The 21,706-nt window shown below is 42.9% G+C and overlaps 1 protein-coding gene across 1 annotated transcript in view; it reads right to left on the bottom strand.

Annotated features, from left to right (window-relative positions):
- Positions 1-13,000: 13,000 nt before the first annotated feature.
- The window catches only part of LOC134883420 (chemokine-like protein TAFA-5), a 28,278-nt gene continuing 19,572 nt past the window's right edge, over positions 13,001-21,706 (bottom strand). Inside the window, exons 3-4 of the mRNA XM_063911785.1 lie at positions 18,207-18,334; positions 13,001-13,500 (exon numbers count right to left, since the gene is read on the bottom strand). Of these exons, the coding sequence (XP_063767855.1) occupies positions 13,492-13,500; positions 18,207-18,334 (137 nt within the window). The 3' untranslated portion in view covers positions 13,001-13,491. The remainder of the gene's footprint in view (positions 13,501-18,206; positions 18,335-21,706) is intronic.

Here is a 21,706-nt window from a genome sequence, read left to right as displayed (position 1 = left end):
CACTCTCCAGGTCTTTCATAGATCTGATGTTGTCCTGTGTGACATTGAGGGTGTGCTGTTGACAGAGCATTCTTATCTCAGTCTTACCATGGTCCCACCACTGCCTAAGACTGCTAAACTCTCCCTTCCTCTGTCTAAAAACACTCCAGAAATACGTGAGGGCCTCTTTAAAATGTTTATCAAATGTTAAAACCGAATTAAAATGCCAATAAGCACTTCTCGGTAAAACATTTCTAATAAAAACATTACATAGAAGCAAAGAGTGATCTGTAAAACCAGCAGGGAGTATACTGCACATTTTAAAAGTGTTAAAATGATGCTTAAAGCAATAAATGCGATCTAGTCTGGCTGATGAAATCCTATTCTCTCGGATGTGGGACCAGGTGTACTGCCTATCGTCTGTGTGCATCCTTCTCCATACATCCACCAGGCCGTGGGAGTGGACCAGCTGCCTCAGAGCATGCTGGGATGCTGGATGCGGCTCTGCATGGTTGCGATCTAAAGATGCATTTTCCGTACAATTAAAATCCCCACCCAAGAATAAAAAGTCCTCCGTGGCACAGCCGTTTAAAACATCATTAACTTTTTGTAAAAACAGCTTCCTCTCTGCACCGTTTGTTGGAGCATACACATTTATAAAAACAGCCGTAAAAAGGTCAAACCTTGCTTTTATTAAAAGCAACCTCCCCTTGATAAACTGCTCGACCTCCAGTGAGACAGGATTAAAAGACTTGGAGAGAAGGAAGCCCACCCCTCCACTGAGAGAGGTGCTGTGGCTTAAAATGACTTCCCCCTCCCACTCTTTTTTCCACTCATTCTCATTACCACCGTCGCTGTGCGTCTCCTGTAAAAAAAGCACGTCGACATGTTTTATACTTGCTGTTTGATAAACTAACGCCCTCTTTCTTAGCTCTCTGGCTCCATTGACGTTCAGGCTTCCCACTCTAAAAGTGTCCATTGTGAGTGAGGTAGTGCATACAACAATAAAAACAAATAAGTTAAATAAAACACACATAAGGGGTTTTAACTTCATTGCTGCTTATCTGTCTTCGTACTTTATGCACCAGTTTCTTTAGTCTCCAAGCTTCCTGTTCTGTGAAGGCAGACTCCTCTTTTCGACTAAGATGGAACTTGGCCGAAGAACAAAAAACAACCAAATCTGGGAAATAGTCTTCCACAACTACCCCATGCTGGTTCTTTGTCTGCAGTAGATAGTTTTTTATCATTTCCGCTGTGTACATTTTTCCCTTTTGACTGTCACTGAACCCTATCACGTCACTGCCGTCTGACACACACTCATCCCCACTCTCATCTGTCTGCCCTTGCTCTCTTCCTTTCTTTCCCTCACTCACCACTTTGCTACTCTTTCTAAGAGTAGGTGCGTTGTTCCTCGTGCTTCTGCGTTTATTGGCAGTCTTTTTTGTTGTTGCTATTGCTGTTGCCACCTCTTCATCCTCCATCTCAGCAATCTCCACCTGCTCACCCCATGTTTTCCTCTCCTCTCCTGTTTTCACCATATTTTCCTCCTGTGTTTGGCAGACTTCACCCGTCTCTACCATTTTTTCGATTACCTCAGTTTTTTCTTGTGTTTTTTTCACCATTTTTTTTTCTTTTTCTCCCACCACCTGATTTTCTTCACCTCTACACAAAACCACAACCTCCCTTTCGTGAACATCCTTACCATCACCCACACCCTGTGCAACACCCCCGCATGCCCCGCCAGACACAGCAACAGCCGGCTGCTCCGGCGCAGCGGCGCTGTCAGCAGCCGCGGCCGCCTCCGGAGGGGAGCCCCCCCCCGCCACAGCCGCCACATCAACGGCCACCGTCGCTGGAGACACCCCTCCCTCAGCAGCCGCCGCCGCCTCCGGAGGGGAGCCCCCCACCACCACAGCAGCCGCGTTAACGGCCACCGTCGCTGGAGACACCCCTCCCTCAGCAGCAGCCGCCACCTCCGGAGGGGAGCCCTCAACCACCACGGCGGCCGCACCAGCGGACACCGCCGCTGGAGACACCCCACCTTCAGCAACCGCAGCCGCCCGCTGCTCCACTACAACCGGCCCGGCCGCAGCCGGCCCCGGCGCGGAGGCAGAAGTGACATCCGGACCAGGCGGAGCCGAGTCCCCGCGCCCCGGACAGGCACTCACGGTGTGCCCCTCTTCCCCGCAACCAAAACACTTCATAACCGATGAGGTTGCAAAAATCACGTAGTCATAATCATCTACTTTAACGTGAAAACGGAGGTTGAGCTCCGCGTTCCGATTGTTAAGTATCATATAGACTTGCCTGCGATGAGACACCACGTGCTTCAGTAACTGAGACTTACACCCAGACAGCATCTTCTTCACCGGAGAAACAAGTTTCCCGTGTCTGGATAGCTCTCTACTGAGGAACTCATCGGTTATGAAGGGAGGGACGTTGGACAGAACCACTTTGGTTGCAGGGAGCGTCAGCGGCTGCACCCGCACAAACATTTCACTCACCGTGATGCCTGTCTCGATAACGCGGTTCACTTTCTCCACCTGGTCCAGAAAGATCACGACCGCACTGTTCATCCGCGCCAGGGACTTAATGCTGCTGTGTCCGACCTTCTCCCCCACAGCCAGCCCGATATCCTCCACAGTGCATGGGAAGCCGGCCGATATTTTGATGCCGTGCTTCCGAGTGAGTCTGGCAAAGTCTCCATTCACCATGGCGTCAGACGCCGGCCGGCGAGACACCGGCAGGAGAAGCCCGCAAAACACCCCAAAAACAGCACCAAAAGACCCAAAAATTAAGCAAAGTAAACTATCACCGATAAACTATATTAAACTAACACCCATAAACAAGTAAAAACGGAAAAAATTTTGCTATATAGCGTCGCTCTTTTCTTTCGCTCACACTCCGAAATCTCCCAGCATGCACCGGAAGAAGAAGAAGAAGAAGAAGAAGAAGAAGAAGAAGAAGAAGAAGAAGAAGAAGAAGTAGAAGAAGAACCCTTAATGGTCCCACAGAGGGGAAATTTACATCATTTAGGAGGATTTGTTTGAACTACAACGGTGTGCATTCTTTTGAAGTATTTAAGTAAAGGATTTGAATAATTCCTCGTCCAAAGACAAAGTAAGGTGTTTATATATCAGTTTATACTTTTATTGTTACAGCTTTTTAATTAAATCAGATAACTATTCGTACCTTCCACCTCACTGTAACTTTTAATCTTGCATTTTATCCCTTTTGTATTTTATCTTAGTGTTTTCATTTCTGTTCTTTTGGCTTTTTAACTTGTATTTTATTACGTGTTTCTGCTGCACAACATCTAAATGATTTTTATAAAACACTTTGAATTGCCTTGTGGTTTAAATGTGCTTTATAAATAAACTTGTCTTGTTTGCCTGATTCTGCCTCCATACTCTGAGGACTTCTTTAAAGACTTGTGAGAATATCTCGCCGTAGATACGACTGCCTATGGCCTCAATACAATATATATAAATATGTGTGTGTGTGTGTGTGTGTGTGTGTGTGTGTGTGTGTGTGTGTGTGTGTGTGTGTGTGTGTGTGTGTGTGTGTCGGCCCCGCTGATGATCCACTAATGACAAATGGATGGAAGGAGCCGGAGGAGCCTCTCGATGGGGAGCCAGTCGTGTGAAGTCAAGTGCAAAATTGATATTTGAGGACAGCTGATGCATTGTGGGAGCCAGGTCTGCTCAGTGTCATTGGCTCAGTGTCACCGCGATGCTACACTGACTCTGTTTCTATCACAGCTTCATCCAGAGAGGTTTCTCCCCCCCCTCCTCTACCCCCCCACCACCCCTCACCTCCAGAGGAAGGTGTCTTTAGAAAATACTCTCTGAGCCGCAGGGAGGATGTTCACGGAGAGTTTAGACTCGTGTAAAATGACTCGGAGTTACTGAAGCGGCTCAAATTAATGTTAGCATATAGATGACCTGGAAACCGTGTGTTTCAGAGAAGCTTTTAACCCAGAAGACTGAGTCTGAAGAACACGAGACGAGGTTACAGCTGCAAAGCGGAGGGTGTAACAGCAGGGCTTTCAAAATAGACGTGTTCTGCCTTACAGAGGTTTTAACTTTCCTTTGTTTTCATCAATGTTTAAAGATCATCTTCAGGAACTGTTTCACGTTTTTTTCGAAGCCACGTATTTCATCAGATATATTTAATTTAGATGTGTTTATGACTGCGGCGGTCCACGGATGCAAACACGCTCTTCAATCTCAATTAAAGAAACCTCTGTGCGACAACACATACGCAGAGCTTAGAAAAAGTGATTCAATCTGATGGGACGGAGAGCTTGTTGATGTCCGGGATTGTAAAGTCATGGATAATAAATATATTTATTTTGATATGATTAAAATAAATCACTCTTTAGCGTCCCCTGCTTTCCATTGTGTTTTCCTTTCCCTGTAGCGTGTTCTATAGGTTTTAGTGCATGTAAATGGTCTGCTAAGGCTAGAATCCCTGTGTTCCCTCAAAAGGGAGTTTCCCCTCCTGCCTGAAATGCCTCCTTTGGACTCCTTTGTTTACTTCCTGAACATAATGACATCACTATCAAACTCTCGCGCTTTTATTTGCTAGCGCTCCGACACATTGTACGTGATGGGCTAAGGGGCGGGACATCATCTAATCAGGTTGACCAATCACAACAGAGATGGCCCGCTACACAATCAGAGCAGACTGGGCTCTGGTTTCAGACCTACATCCCCCCCGCCGGGATCTCGCCTCACTTGCCCGTTAACATCCACCCTGCTCGTCCTTCAGGACTCCACTGTCCTGTCTCTTCAAGGGTCCTCACTTGCAGCTTGCATCCGTCCCCCGTTAAGTTAACAAGTGTAGTGTGAATCTGTTGTTAATTAACTCTGAGGTTTTGGGGGTTTTACAGGTTTTAGTGCATGTAAATGGTCTGCAAAGGCTAAAGTCCCTGTGTTACTCTGCCTGAAAATGCTCCATTTCACTCCTTCCCTTTGTTCCGAAACATAAGGACTTCACTATGTAACACTCGTGGTTCCAGTGGCTAGCGCTCTAACACATTATACGTGACATAGGCTAAGGGGTGGGCCCTCTGTAAGCAGTTCACCAATCACAACAGAGCCGGCCAGCTAACCAATCAGAGCAGGCTGGGCTCTGGTTTCAGACAGAGGGTGAAAAGAGGAGCTGCAGCACAGACAGTATGAGAAACATAAAGAGCTTTCTGAACATTGAAGCAGGGAGACATGTCCCAGGAAAGACACTACATCAGGGGTGTCCAAACTTTTTTCCCTGAGGGCCGCATACAGAAAAACATAGGAAGGTCTGGGCCCCTCACTACAGGGGAGGTATATCGCCTCAAGTTTTAAGTTAATCAAATGTGGGTACACTTTTCTGTATACTTGAATTTGCTTTAAGAAACATCTCAGCTCTCTGTAGGGTTTCAGGAATTTAGCTGGCAGCTCATTTCTAAAAACAGGAGCCTCACATTCCTGATAATAAGGGGAAATATGAAGGGTCTATTTCAAGTTTTGGTATGCAAATAAGTTATTATGATAGTATGATTAGTTGGAAACATTTTTCAACTCGATTACTTTGAAAAGTGGTGTTATTAACATATGAATACTGTGTAATATAGTATTTGTACATATTTAGGAAGTAGCTACAATATAGGAAAAGCACAAGTTTCAGGTGTGGACATATTCCATTATACTTTTAGCATTTGCTGAGGGCCAATTAAAAGTGGACCTCGGGCCGCATTAGGCCCCCGGGCCGTTGTTTGGACACCCCTGAAGCTGAAAATATGCAGAATTTGTCTTTAATCCATGCATTTAGGTCTGTAGGGGAACATCGTTTTTCAGATAAACACATCTGTGCATGTACAGCAAAATAAGAATGAGTGAAAGCAAAGTGCTTCTCCTCTGCAGTGATTTATGGAGCCGCATTAAACCGTTTTTTTCCCACCCGTTGAATAACAGTGTGTTGTGTTCCCGTGACACTGAACGATGAAACCCGAAACGTTTTTATTCATCGCAGGAACTCACGTCCTCGCGCTCCGTGTGGATTTAAAACAGAAACCTGTGGCGCAGGAAGCTTTTCCCTCGAGGACAAAACACGACAAACCTGCCTCCTCCCCCCACCCGGGCGGCCATGATGGATGACGGAGGAGAAGAAAGGGACACATTTCCCAGGAGGCCGAGCGTCCCACTGCAGGTTAAACAGCACTCAATACAGAGCAGCTTCACAGACATCCTCTCTGACGGCTGGGTCTGAAACACTTTGGAAAGGATCAATAACACAAGTAGAAACTGAACGATAAAAATCAGCTATTTTATGTTTTGATATGGTCACTTACATTCTGCTACATCTACCTGTTCTCTTTACTTTATCTGCCCTAAACACCAGGGGTGTCCCACTGAGGGCCACATACAGATATTGCCTTATAAGTGAAGTTACAAGTTAGAAAAACCAATCAAATGTGGGTCAATGATGCTAAATACTTGAATATGCTTTAAGGAAAACAAACAGCCTCTCCGTAGGGGTTCATTTATTCTGTTAACAGCTCATGCCTTAAAAAAGGAGCCTCAGATTGCTTTAGGGGAAATATGGAGGGTCTATTTCAAGCTTGTTTGAACATGTTTTCAACTTGAAAAGAAGGCATATTAACACATAAATACTGTGTAATATATATATATATTTATCCTGTATATTTCAGGAGTACAATATAAGAAAAGCATACTTTTTGAGTTTGCCGAGGGCCGATTAAAAATGGGCAACGGACTGCAGTTGGCCTCTCAGGCCGTAGTTTGGGAACCCCTGACAGTCAAATAGTGAAATACCTGATAATAATAAATAATCAAGTTGACCGACTTCCCTTCCGTTCGGTTTCTCTTCGCCCTTTCTTGTTTGTGATTGGACGACCGGCAGCATGCTTTATTCATGGATGTGGATTAATGTTCCATATGTGATGTGACATCGGTTCACATCACCTTACGGTCCGATGAGAGAAACATACTTTCCCTTTTAAAGCCGACCACGCTGACCTCCTGTGAACACGACGGAGAGCCAATCGTTTATTTCAGTTCTGCTCCGTCTCGACATCCTCTCCACACTGACCCTGGGAGGGTCACGGCTGTCACAGGACGGATCTTTACACATAACGTTACGCAGCTCTGTTTTATTCTCATGTTTTGCAGGAACTGTTCGTGACCTCCTTCCCTTCTTTTTTCTGCCAAGCATTGTTTCCTTTCTGCCCTTCATTTCTTTTAAATCTTTCACTTCTTTTACTTCATTTTTCTAGGGAATTATGCTTCCTTCTTTCCTTACTTTTTTAGGCACTTCCATCCTTTCAGCTTTCTACCTTTTCCTCTTCTTTGCATGCTTTCCTTTCTTCCTTTTTAAACCATTGTTTACCTCCTCTCTTTCTCCTTCCCTTCCATTTCTTCCTAACTTTCTTATCATTTTTCTTGCAGCCCTTTCTCCCTTTCCCCATCTTCAATTTGTTCTTCCTTGCTTCCTTCCCTTCATTAATCATTTAATTCCTGTTATCTTTCCTTCCCTTGCCATCCTTCCTCATTCCTTTAAAACTTCATTTCATTTCTCCCTCTTTCTCCATCTCGTCCTCTCTGCCTTCCCTCCTTCCTTTCTGCAATTTCTACATCCTCTTTTTTTTGTTAATATCTTTACTTTCTTCCTTCTCTTGATTCTTAAATGTATGCCTCCTCCCCTTCCTCTCTCCATCTTTCCTTCCTTTCCTATCCTTCCTTCGATCATTTCCTCTCTGTCTTTTCTCTCCTTTCTTACCAGAAATCATTTCTTTTTGAGTTTTAGGTTTTGAGTTCACATTTTAGCCAAGAAATACAAGACAGAAAAAGAAGAACAGCTTAGGAAAGAAGAGCGAGAATAATCATTGTGTTGTTTTCCCGTGTGACAAGTGGGGTGACACGAAAATAAAAAATGCATCCGTTCATCACAAATTCATAGCAGTAATAGAGATGATATGTTTTGTGGAAATCCGGTTAAAAACAACCTGAAATGAGAGTTAATATCCTTTGGATGTTTATGAAATATTTAGTCCGACTGGTCTGTGGGACAAGTGAGAGGCTCTGAATCAAATCCCATTTCTAGACCAACCGCAAAACGTTGTGATGGTTCAGCAATTTCATTTGAAGTGATTCACAAAAATGATATTAACGAGAAAACCATATATTTTCTTCTTCTGTGGACGATGACTTTCAACTGAACTGAAAGAATGAACTGTGTCTTTGTCCACTATCAAACGGGAAACCCCCTCATAAAAGAGCTGCCCCCCCCCCACCCCTCAGAAAAAAATGGTCAAGAATCCTTCCTGCTTTCAAACATCCACATTCAAAGAAGCTTTAATTATAGGAAACGGGACATTTACATTTTCCAGATGATAAATGTCTCTAGGATGTAATTTGCAGAATCACACAGAGGCAGGGGGGGAGGCCCGGGGGAGGCTCGGGGGAGAAGGGTGAAGCTTCCTCTGCTGGGAGTCCGTTCAGACGACTCTCCGCTGCCTACCTGTCCTCACCTGCCTCCTCTCACCTTCAGCAAACCGCTCCGACCCGGACATTAATCATCGGCAGGCAGCGCCGTCGCTCCGCTCCCCCGACGGGCCTCCGAGGGACCGACACCTCGTACCCGTCTTACCTCTCGTACCTGTCGTTCCTCCCCTCCTCCCCCCGGGAACTCGCCTCATTTGCCCGTTAACGTCCACCCTGCTCGTCCTTCAGGACTCCGCTGTCCTGTCTTTTTAAGGGTCCTCACTTGTAGTTTGCATCCGTCCCCCGTTAAGTTGAGTAAAGCATGATTCTGCTTTTACTGAACTTTGAGGTTTTGGGAGATTTACGGATTTTGGTGCATGTAAATGGTCTACAAAGGCTAAAATCCCTGTGTTCTTCTCCCCCCCCCCCCCCCCGCCTGAAACGCCTCCATTGGTGTTCTTAGATTACTCCCAAATCATAGTGACATCATTGTGTAACACTTGCGCTTCTGTTGACTAGCGCTCCAACACATTGTACGTGATAGGCTTAGGGGCGGGACATCTCTAAACGGTTGAGAAATCACAACAGAGCCGGCCAGCTAACCCATCAGAGCAGGCTGGGCTCTGGTTTCAGACAGAGGGTGAAAAGAGGAGCTGCAGCACAGGCAGGATGAGAAACATAAAGAGCTTTCTGAACATTGAAGCGTGGAGACATGCAACCTGAACATTAGCGTGATAGGGCTCCTTTAAGTACCAACATCTTCATTCTACCTTATATCTCTTTCATTTATTTGGAAGTATTCTGTAACGGCTTGGAAAACTCCTTCCATCACTGAAACAAAACAAAAACACCAGAGGTAGAAGACGTACTCTGAATGAGACATTGAAGCAGTGGAGTGATAGGACTGCACATAGGCCCTTGATCCTCCATAGCAACGGTCTGCTCTCCTTAGCGACGGTCTGTTAGTCCGTATTAACAACCTCTAGAATGTCCAAATTGACCAATCAGGATCGAGTATTCAACCAAGCTGAACATACATGCAGAACATGAACACATCATATATCGAGCTAACGTGTGTGTGTGTGTGTATCGGTAGGAAAATATGTATCACATGCAACACCTGATCTTCAATTATTCACACACGCACACACACACACACACACACACACACACACACACACACACACACACACACACACACACACACACACACACACACACACACACACACACACACACAAACAGACTGTATGTGTGTGTGTGTCATGTGTAACATATTTCAGGTTAATGGAAAGTGGCATCACTCTTTGGTTGATACCGTGTGTGTATCTCATCATGCTAATGTTACATGTATGATGCGATTTTAAAGGGAAACGTTGCATTTTTTATGCCTCCCGCATCCATTACAGCTCCATGATGGATGTGTATTACGTTATAACCCCCCCCCCCCCCCTCCCCGCCTTCCACAACTTTGTGTTTATGGACTTCCAGAGGGAAAACAGAGGGGAATTGCTGCCTAATTTACATGTGTTTTGTTGACCTTATTATAAGCAATATCAGTCTTCAGGATAATGTAGTTATTTGCGGCGGTCACTGCGATAATTTAGGCATACATTATTTCCGAGAGACTGTAGAGACTTCATAATGGACTAGCTCCAGTTTGCCTACAACCAGATTTTTTTACGGAGGCTAACGACTTCCACGTTCTTCAGCTTTCCATAATTCTATGTTTTCAAGGACACAACGTTGATGTAAACTCTGTGTGTGTTTGAGGTTTGGGTGTATATGAAAATGTATATGACGTTTACATTGGAAACAAGGTTGGTTTGTTGGTACATTTCAAGGTGGAATTCATCAGCTGCTCATCGATTTCAAAAAGGGGAAAAAAGGTATTTAATGCACAGCCAAAAAAACAAAGGCTTTCCTGGGTGAATTTGAAAGCCACTCTGCCCTTCAAGATCTTCAGACTTATAGTTTGTACATTTCTCTCCTGATTTTTCGTCATGCTTGTCTCATACAAACTCGCTGTAAGCCGGAATAACGCATCTATGTAATGCATGTGAATGGTTAGCTGGTGAATAAATTATAAATAAATCACCCTTAGCCGGTACTTTCTAGTCATTTTTCAGCCGCTTTGAATGACGTCTCTCCAGAGATATATGTCAATATCTCTGCAGGGCTACACAGAGAAAGCTGTTCTGTACTCCTCTTTAATCTGGATAATCTAAATAGCAGCTAAAGCTTTCAGGAAGATGTGGTCAGTGATGGAAGGTATCGAGGTACATTATGAATGAATGATTGCTTTTCGTTTTTAGTTTTTAGTTTTGTTTGATTTTGTACGGGGACCTTGAGTGTTTAGAAAGGCGCCCGTAAATAAAATGAATTATTATTATTATTACATTTACTCAATTGCTTTTGTGACATATCTTTGCTTTACTTCTTCTTTGCTTCTGAAAACATATATTTTACAAAAGACACTTTACCCTTTAATAGCTGACATTGCAAAAAAGAAAAGGAATTGACGGGTCAGGAAACACGAGCGCTCAAAAGAGTGCCGCTTATTGTCATCGACTCATCGTGGAAGCATAACTTCAGTTGAACACACACACACACACACACACACACACACACACACACACACACACACACACACACACACACACACACACACACACACACACACACACACACACACACACACACACATAATGTATTCAGGCTGTTAGTGATGTTAAATGGAGCCTGACGACCGGCTGACATCAGCTCCCTGCAGCTTCATGGTGGAGGGGAAGAAAGCGTTCGAGTTACAGTTCATCAGAAACTGCGATGAACGCGGGATGGTGACTCGAGACTTTACTGTCTGACTAAGTTATGTAGTAGCAGGGACCGAGGATTATTGATTATTATTGATTAACTGTTTTTTGGGAGTTATCAGACCCCTGCTCCTCGGACGGTCCCATTTCCTAAGTTGGGAAGTTATTACTTTAACTTTATTTTGTTCTTAAGCTTTAAGTGGTTTTGTGGAAACAACATGGACTGCAGAAGACCTCTATTATTGCTATTGGGTATTTCTACGGTGGCCCTGAAGGACAAATCATGACTTTTTTGAAACAGTTTTTTATTGGAAAAAGGTTTTAGTGTTTGGTGATGTTTTAACCTCCAGGGCCACCGTAGCGTCCGGTACTTGCATGACAACAAAAAGTGAATACAAAACAAACAGACGTGTCGTGAAATGTGTTCCTATACATTCTGAAGGTTGATCGAAGTGAAAACCTCCTCTCAAGAACTCCTTTTTTCCAATTATACAAAAACATGCCCTCGCATACTTAATGAAAGTCAAATTGATTTTGTCTATCCGCGATGTGATTTAAATTCTCGTGTCTCTTCTTTGTGACCCAGTTGAAGAGGCCCTGTTATGGTTTTTCCTTTTCCTGTATTATACAGTGTGTAATACAGATGTTAGTGCATGTAAATGGTCTGCAAAGGCTAAAATCCCTGTGTTCCCTCCAAATGAATTTCTCTCAAACTCACCCCTGCCTGAAACACCTCCATTAGACTCCTTTGTTTACTTCCACAGTGACATCCCTCTGTGACTCACTCTGCAGACTTGCTTGATAAACTAAGGGGCGGGACATGTTTAATCAGTTGACCAATCACAACAGAACCGGCCAGCTAACCAATCAGAGCAGACTGGGATCTGGTTTCAGACAGAGGGTGAAATAAGGGATAAATAAAGAGCGTTTTGAACATTAAAGCATGGAGACATGTCCCAGCAGAGACACTACATACTGATGAACCTGAAAATGGATTAAAAAAAGACACGCTTCATTAATAAAGTGTCTCTCAGTTGTTGCTCTGAATAACCGGACTTCCTGTCGGCTCTCACTGATCCTGAGAAACACATTTCTGGTGATTTCCTGTTCTTTTCTGTAAAAGTGGGCTAATAGAACCGAGAGGGGGGAAAAAGTAGGCCAGATTATAATGTTAATAAATAAAAAACGATAATGTAAGAGCAGTGACGCTTCAGCCTACATTCTCCAGTATTTTTAGTTCATCTGAAGCCTGAAAACTGACACCTTTATTTGCTGAATTCAGCAGGAAAACTTCTGCAGGTTTGACAGCGCGTCGACACCTGTCAGTCTGAGGATGAATAGCACCTGCTCACACACACATGCATGAGTGTGTGTGAACAGCCACAGTGAAACACTTCCACACTGCAAAAAAAACATGGGATTTGAGGCTTTGCAGACCATTCAAATGCACTCAAACCTATAAAACACAGCACAGGAAAGGGAAAACCCCCAAAAGTAATACGGCCTCTTAAGTGAATATTTCCTCTGTTAGATTTGTCATTTAGGAGAGGCTGTCCTGTCTTTTCTCCTGGGTAAACAAAACGTGTAAAGTAACTGAAGCTGTCAAAGTAGCAGTGGGGTAACAAGATGAATATCCCTCTGGATCGTTGCGAGTAGGAGTATAAAGTGACATGAAAAGAAAACAGTCCAGTAAAGTACATCACATTTTTATTTGAGTGGATCTCCTGTCCGGCGATAGTGCTTCCTGCTGTTCACGACTCTGATTTTAAAATATTTCTTGAGGTTCCGGGGAAAAGTTCATAAGGCAGAAATGATTTTCCACCTCCTCCATGTCCCAGAAACATCAACGCTCCTCATATAATACATCTGTATAACTCTTATATAATTTCCCTTTGCTCAGTAATACTGTATAATATCACAATGTGTTTCTTTACATACATATGGTGGTGCGTCATAAACGTGTCGTCGTCCACTCTGTTCATCTTTGGTTTGTCAAACCAGAGTTGTTTTGCAGGACAAGAAGAAAAATCCATCCTGCAGTTTTAATAATAATCCGTTTTCAGTCCATAGTTCTTCCACGGGTTGGCAAAACAGGAAGTGGTAAGGCCCCCGTCCCGAGCATCAGCTCTTTGGCGGTGTCGCCGTATTCTTCGCTTGGTGATGATGGACGATGGGAAACAGTCTCTATTTGGGAGTGTCTGTTCCTCGCGGTGTCAGGAGACCTACAGGACAGAAAAAATGTACATTACATTTCAATGTAATCTGAATTCTTTAGATTTCAAGAGGTTTTCCCGGTCAAAGTCTAACGCTGCTTTCTGTCTGTGGCTCATTGGTTCCTGCTGGGGTTGGTTCAGACATAAGTCTTTAAAAAACCCAAGTTTCTTTCTTAAAAAGACTCAGTAGTTCCCTGAAAACAGAAGCACAGCACCTCTCAGTACGTCTTCACCTGAATTATTCATCCCCTTCGCCCTCCTGCTGTTTGACGGCAGCTTGAATCCCTGAAAGAGCCGGAGGAGTCAGACAAGGACAGTCCGGATAACAGCGGGAATTCATACATCATTCTGCAGACAGCATCGACATGCAGCGCGTGCCTAAATGCTCACAGCTGATTAAACATGGAGGTGAAGCTGCGCAGAGAGTTCCTGCAGTCAGAGCACACGCTCAACATCTTGGAAAGGAAAAGCAGGTAACACTGCTCTCAGGATACACTCAGAGCGGCTCATTTTCAGACTGAGGTGAACACTGAAAAGTACAGAAAACAACATGGAAACTGAGACGTGGTGACAGAATTCAGTGCCGTTCAGCAGGAGGAAACAGGAAGTATGATTTAACCTCAATCAGGTTTAGGCCTTGAAAACATTGCACACAATCAGCTGATCCTGGACTACATCTTTTGCTCCCATGGGGTTTTCATCAGTGGGATTTTATTACTATATAATGCCTTTATGATATATTACTGACTCAAAAATGACATGCTGTAATGTTCAAAAAGGTCATTGGGTAGCTGGCAGATTGTTTGGATTGGTCCACCGCTTTGGGAAGTCCTGTCCCTATCAGGTACAATGTGTAGGAGCGCTAGTCAATAGAAGCAGGAGTGTTGCATAGTGATTTCACTGCATTCAGGAAGTTAACAAATGAGTCCAATGGAAGTGTTTCTGGCAGGAGGGGAGTTGGAGAAAAAATTCATCTGGAGGGAACACTGGGATTTTAGCCTTTGCAGACCATTTACATGCACTAAAACCTGTATAACACACTACAGGAAAGGGAAAACCCCCCAAAAGCAGAATAGGGCCTCTTTAAATAATACTTACTGTTTCTAGAACAGCAACAGTCATGTTTAAAACCCTGAAGTCACTTTTAAAACCGATTAAAGCCATTTTGCAGTATATTATCTGTCAATGTTTTACTAGTTCATGCGATGCTTCTGGAGGAATATAACTATAACTGTTAAATGATTTACTCATTTTAACTCCTTTATATTCTGTTGGCTGGTTTTTGTTCTGCAGCAGTGAATGAAATGTATAAGTATTCCTGAGAGAACCTCGTATCTCTCGTCAACTTTGAATGACTTTCTCTGAAAAACAGCCCTTTTTCTCGCCTTGAGGACGATGCATTTTCCAACATACAGTTCCAAAAGCTGTCAGATAAACGTAGAAGTATAAAGTTGCCTAAAATGAAAATACTAAGGTAAAGTTGTACTCCATTTCAGTCCTCTGGAGAACGTGCTGATAGGCGGAGGACGTCCTTGGTTTTGAAGTAGAAAACAAAATAAAACATGCCACCTTTTTGTTTACAGGTTTCAGTCCACCGAGCAGAAACAAGGTGAAAACCAGCAGCTGCAATCTGCCAAAAACATATGCAGGATGTTCACAGATTTGCATCTTGCCATGTTCACTTTCAAAGTAAATAGTTGTCCTTCCCTCCAAGGAGAATTGGATTCCTGTCTGATTGAGCAGACTGTGATTTGTTCCTCTATGTTTTCCCCTCCCGGTGTGACTGAGAATAAATGTAAAGTACCTCTGCAGGCTTCAACACACACTCCGACATACAGAAACATGCAGACAGGTAAAGTCACACACTTTCTTCAAGGACGGTTATGAAACTCCAGGCGAGCGGATTGCAGCGAGACACAAAATGAGCTCTGCTTTTCTGCTGCGACGCCTGATTACACCTCAGCAAATTACACCGCCGCTCCGCAGACTGTAATGATCATGTGCGCGGGTTAGAAATGAAATGTTCCAACGCTCCCGGCTGAAGAGTTTACACAGATGAGGAGCAGTGTGCAGGTTTAACCTTTTCAACTGGACCTGAAAGCACCTGAAACCTCAATTATTTAAGAAAATAATCCAAGGCCGACTTTTTAGTTACACATGCTGGTGCTGCAACTTACTGAAGGGGACTGCGTTCCAATCATGGAGCTATAAAAAGACCCGGATACAGCATCAGAGCTGGGACCCGTTCATTCCTGTGAGAGTTGCTCAGTGGTGTATGAAGCACAAAATCTGTATCCAGGCCCAGAGAGAGTGCATATTGCTCTTTGCTTAAGCCCTGCCTCCGATTTCCCGCTCTGGATAACTCTGGATTCCGCTTTTGGCACATTTGAAAACTTTTAAACCCTGAGGATTTAACTAAGTGTTCTCCGTGGGGAAGATAATTTAGTTTAAAAACCGTCAAATCCAATGCGAAAAACACCCAACCAGTCTCAGACGTGAATAAAAGAACGTTTCCGTCTGCAGCTCTTTTAAAGGAGACAAAAATGAAGAAGAAACACAATTAGAGAGGACAGAGAAATCAGCTTCATCTTGTTGGTTACACATTAGTTTAAAACACATTACTGCCCACAGTTATCAGCGGTGTGTGTGTGTGTGTGTGTGTCTTCTGTTGTTTCCATGATGAACACAGCAGCTGGGAGTAAACTGGGAAGCAGGCGGCCTTGTTTCCGACATAATTGCTTTGTGATGAATTGCGGCTGGTGCAGAGAAACAACACAGAGCTGCGTTACTATTTATTTCACTTCCAAAGCAAAAACAAACCAGAAATCAACTCATTAATATTCCAAAAGCTGTGGCTTCCTACAATAGCACATCGACCTACAACCCGATTTAAACAAATGCATATATATATATATATATATATCGTGGAGCAGATACATGTTTTAAATCCTCCGCTGAAAACAAAGCCTGTGAGGTAAATTACACGAGGAGCAATGTGTCAAAGTGCTGACTATAAGGGATCCATACCCTCAACAGTAGTGTCCTCCATCCCTGCAGAGACTTCAGACTGTGTGAGGCTCATGATATATCACTAATTAAATCTTCTACACCCCTGTTAGCCCGTTAAAGCTCCTCGGGGCTAATTGAACGTCATTTGTTCCTCTGATCTCTCTTTCTGAGCTCTAATGAAGGCTCGCTCTGATCCTCGTGTAAACACAGCGGGAGCTTTACGACGGTCCGCGTCTCTGAGATTTAATTTGCTTCACAGCGAGGCGATCAGATCAGCTGTCCTTCATTAGGAGGAGGAGGAGGAGGAGGAGGAGGAGGAGGAGGAGAAGAAGAAGAAGAAGAAGAAGAAGAAGAAGAAGAAGAAGAAGAAGAAGAAGAAGAAGAAGAAGAAGAAGAAGAAGAAGAAGAAGAAGAAGAAGAAGAAGAAGAAGAAGAAGAAGAAACTCTGGAGGCGGAAGACGCAGCCATGTTTGAGACAAATGAGGCGAGAGATGAGAGCGTTGATGTCAGAGAGAAGCTGGAGCTCGGAGGATCACACATCTCCCAGAATCCTTTGCTTCTCTTTAGACTCAGGATCTTGGCCCAGGGTCAGGAGAAAATCATAAAGCTGTTTGTTTGCTGAATATTAGAGCTAGAATGTAATTTAAAATACAGACCCATTAATTGTTATCCTTATTTATTTATTTACAATTATTCCTTCCCTTTTTATATCTTGTATTGTATCTCCCTCATTCACAAAACCTCTCTTTCTCTCTCACCCTTTCTTTCAATAAGCACGGGGTATCACTCCCCTAGCTAAACCAATCAGACTCGTCCCATCTTCCACCAGCCAATCACAGCGCATCTGGCCTCTTATACCCCCAGTCCATCAGATCCAGGGTCCAGTCCAAGCCCAGAAGCACCCTCCATTCACTTCCGATTGAAATGATAAATCCTGAACATTTGAATATTTAAAATTCTATATAAAAACATAAAGTTTAAAAAAGGCATGTAAAAAAATACTTCAAATTACAAATAATTTACAAAATAACAGTTGAATTATTATCGTTAACTTAATTAAAAGAAACACACAATGTGTAAATATATATTTGCCATTCATTCAATTCTTAAAATGTTGTTTATTTTCTGAAATGGAGCAGCAGCAACAAAATCCATTCCTCCTGATTTTCTGTCTGATTTAAACTCATTTGTGAGACATTGGTCTTTAATGCAGATATTTAAACACTGTGATCCACCACAGTACACTTTACCGGTGAGTGTTAATCAGAGTAAATGTATTATAAGACAGAGTCAGAGCCACAATGGCCTCTAATGAAAGCAGGTAATCAGCCGCGACAGAGAGACGGTGAAGAGCTGCGTTTAGAAAAAACAACAAACCCAGAACGAGGTTTGGCTGATGTGATGACGATCTATGCTCCATGAAGAGGCTCTTCAAACTCCTCCAGTTAATCAGCCGCTCTGAGGATCGCTCATGGGTAGCAATTACTCAATCAACACACACACACACACACACACACACACACACACACACACACACACACACACACACACACACACACACACACACAAAGGGCCAGCATCGTCCTCTTCAGATGTTACTATGTTATAAGAAGCTGATGTTGAATGTTGAAATGAAACACACAGAATAATAAATGTCTATCTGTATCTGTCAGTCACACGTCAGCAGGTTCTGGTTCAGTTCTCACCGTGGTGGTTTTGACCCGGCCTCCTGGTTGCGTGCAGGTCCAGCCCGACTGATTGACCAGGAGATCGCAACCTTCGTCGTCCAAACACGGAGACATCCCGCACCACTGCCGAGTCCCCACGATGCCAACTGAGGAAGAGGAGGAGGAGGAGGAGGAGACACAGGTGAGTTTCAATCTCTCTACTATGTGACCCGGTTCCTCCTCTGACGCTCATTGAATGGTGAGCGACATATAGACATGTGTTTAGAATGGACATTTCAGGAGGGGGAAAGGAGGATTTCCACGTGGATAAGGAGTGGGGGGGTTGACGGTTTGATGGGGGGAATGTTGAGATAATATCTGAGAGGATTTATTGGAAGGATAACTGCTTTCTTTCTGTGTTGGTGGTGCAGACCCTCTTTAAGTTGCTCTGTTCCTTACAATTTGAGATGGACTTTAATTAGCATGTTGACTTTATTGTTTACTTTATTCAACAAAACAAAAGACAAACTTGTGCATGAATCGATTATCAGTTTTAACTAAGGGGATTAAACATTTCCACCACTGGGTTTTTCTACACGTGTAGGCGTTATTTTAAGGTAAATGCTCTGCTCATCATTAGCAGACAAACTTCTCCTTTGGTCCTCTCTCCATTGATCTGTTATAACGTCTTTATGTTACCACACGATGTTCGGTAAAGTATGCATACAGAATGTCCTCATATTTAACTTCACAGAATAAAATATCAAGAATACAATTTATTATTTTAGTTTTGTTTCTGGTGAACGAGACACATTATCTAAAGAACGATGTAGGATGTTTATAATTTGTCTTTTTTTTGTTACTCGTTTCTTGTTTTATTTTTGAAATGTTTTCCCTCTTAGTCTTTTTTTACTTCCTGTCTTTTAGTTTCCCCCCTGATTGTCTGATTGTGTTCACCGGTTGCCCTTGTGTTTCTGCTTGCCCTCCACAGCTGTGTCTTGTCTTGTGAATGTGTGTGAATGTGTGTGTGTGTGTGTGTGTGTGTGTGTGTGTGTGTGTGTGTGTGTGTGTGTGTGTGTGTGTGTGTGTGTGTGTGTGTGTGTGTGTGTGTGTGTGTAGTTTTGTCTTGCCTCGTCGTTGTTCCCTCTGTTTGGTCCCCAATCTCTTGTCTGCACGTTTTGGATGCAGCCCTCCCGTGTCTCCTAACTCTTCCCGGTTTGTCTTTAGTTTTGTTTGCTCCTTTTCTTTTGTCTAACCTTGCCTGCCCCTGCTGTCTTGGTGTATTTGATCTTATCTATCTTGTCTTTTATCTGCCTCTCCTGTGTTATACTGCATTTGGGTCCTGCCTTCCTTACCCCACTGGAACAATAACATTTAATTGTAAATATTCCACTTTCATTCTTCAAATCTCCAAAGGGAATGAAAAGACAAATAAAAGAAGCAAACTAAACCCACTCCAACGCATTCTGTTTACTGCTCCTCCTCTTCATCACACTCCGCTATTTATAAAGAAATAGGACATTCTCAGAACCACATTTGCATATTGCCGCTCTTTGATTGGTCCACTGAGAAAAAGAGGATATGGGGGGTTTGATGAAGAGTAGGAAGATGAAGAGGAGAAGCAGTTCTTTAGACATCTGAACAAACAGTGGGTCAAGATCCTCACTTTAGTTCCTTTTATGGGTCAGGATGTAAAAACACTGCAGCCTACAATTCCCATAATGCACCCTGATGTAGTCTCTTCATCGGTTATGCATACAGTGTTACTCCTAATGCACAACACACACTAATATATGCACTGTACTCTTAATTTATTCAGCAGAATATGGAACAAACATCTGTCAGCAATTAACAGAGCGCGCATCTCATTAAAGATGGCCGCCGGTCCCAGAGGAGGAAACGGAAAGTGATGTCCTAATTATGCAGAGAGCTTCTCCCGTAACAACATGAATCAGAGGAGCATTTCCTGAAACAAAAGCATGTAATTATGGATAAACCTACGTGGAGTCTTCTCATATGGTTACCATGACCATATCAAAGCTCTCAAACCTTTCATGTTTTATGTAACGCACAGTGGTGCAGCATGATGAGATTGCTTGCTTGACCCTCATGCAAAAGAAGGACACTGTATATAATGAATGTGATCTAAAAGCAACGAGAGTCGAAAGGAAAAGCTATCTAAAGATCAAGTGAAAGCCTTTCTGAAATATTAACGTATACAAGGATTATCTTTACAGTGTCTGCAGAAAGAGATGTGTTCTAAGGGTCAGGTTTTAATATTTTTGTGTCTTTAAATATGAAAATGTTTGTCTATTTTAACACAGAGTGAAATAACACGACTGCAAAACCACACAGTGTAGCAGAGCATGATGCAGTGCAGTGGTACCAGGCACTAAATGAAAGCATTGCATTGCTACGCGTCACATCGTAACGATTAACAAAGCAACCAACGCACGATGACGCAGAACAGCTTAACCCTCTCAGACACACAATAGGACATTTCCGTTTTTGTATATTTGAGTTTTTCGCCTTGTAAATGATCATTTTTACAGTACAATCAAGTTATACACATCCCAGAAATCAGCACAACCTCAGGTAATGGTATATGTCACTCATTAAAGACTACTATACTCTATAACAGGGGATTATTGCCCATTACACAAAAAAGATCTAAAAACGCACCTTGAGTTTTTAACTTAATTCCTAAATACAGAACTAGTGAATGGTTCACAATGATGACCTTGATATTGTTGTGTAGCGCTGTTTCTGTAGTTAAAGAGGATAAAACCGGCATGTCTCTAGCTCAGACCGCTGAGAAGTTATGATGCTCTGAATACGACGAGATATTTGGGAGCATAAACGCTCCGGTGGGTCTCAGAGGTTATTACGCAATACATTTTCACGCAATACTACGCAAGATATGAATACGCAATAAATCGCAAGGAAATACATCGTAACAAACACGATTGTTACTCATTAGATCGTACCCCAATACATTACAACTCACAACATCGTAGCACAATTCATTTTAAAACAAACTAGATCCCAACGCATTAGATTACCAAATCATAACGACTCATGCTGAATGGAGCAAAACGTACCATAAAGTACAGACCATAAAGAACACAACTTGTCCAATCACAAACGTATTTACAATGAAGTTAAACAAGCTATTGATTTGCAGCAAAAGGCTACAAAGCACCACATAAGATGTGAGGTCAGACACGGTGCTAAACTATGTGAGAGTACCAACAGTTCTGCAAATAAGTGTAGAATAAAAACTAATAAAACCTATTCGCCAAAGCTGCCTTCAAAATAAAAGTCATAAAAAATCCAAATAATGATCTAATCACTTTATACAAAAACATAAACAAAGAAAGGAAATGTTTAACCACTGAGAAATGTAAATGAATGATTACCTCCAACACAAACACCAAAGCTGCATTCAAAACAAAAGCATAAAACACTGTTCAAATAAACTTAGATATTGACACCAAATAATTAACACATTTCTATAGGCAGATAAAGTAAAGAAATGT

The sequence above is a fragment of the Eleginops maclovinus genome, chromosome 2, assembly GCF_036324505.1.
Source record: "Eleginops maclovinus isolate JMC-PN-2008 ecotype Puerto Natales chromosome 2, JC_Emac_rtc_rv5, whole genome shotgun sequence".
Taxonomy (NCBI): Eukaryota; Metazoa; Chordata; class Actinopteri; order Perciformes; family Eleginopidae; genus Eleginops; species Eleginops maclovinus.
Note: the sequence above shows the minus strand (reverse complement) of the source record. Positions and strands in the feature narration are given on the sequence as shown.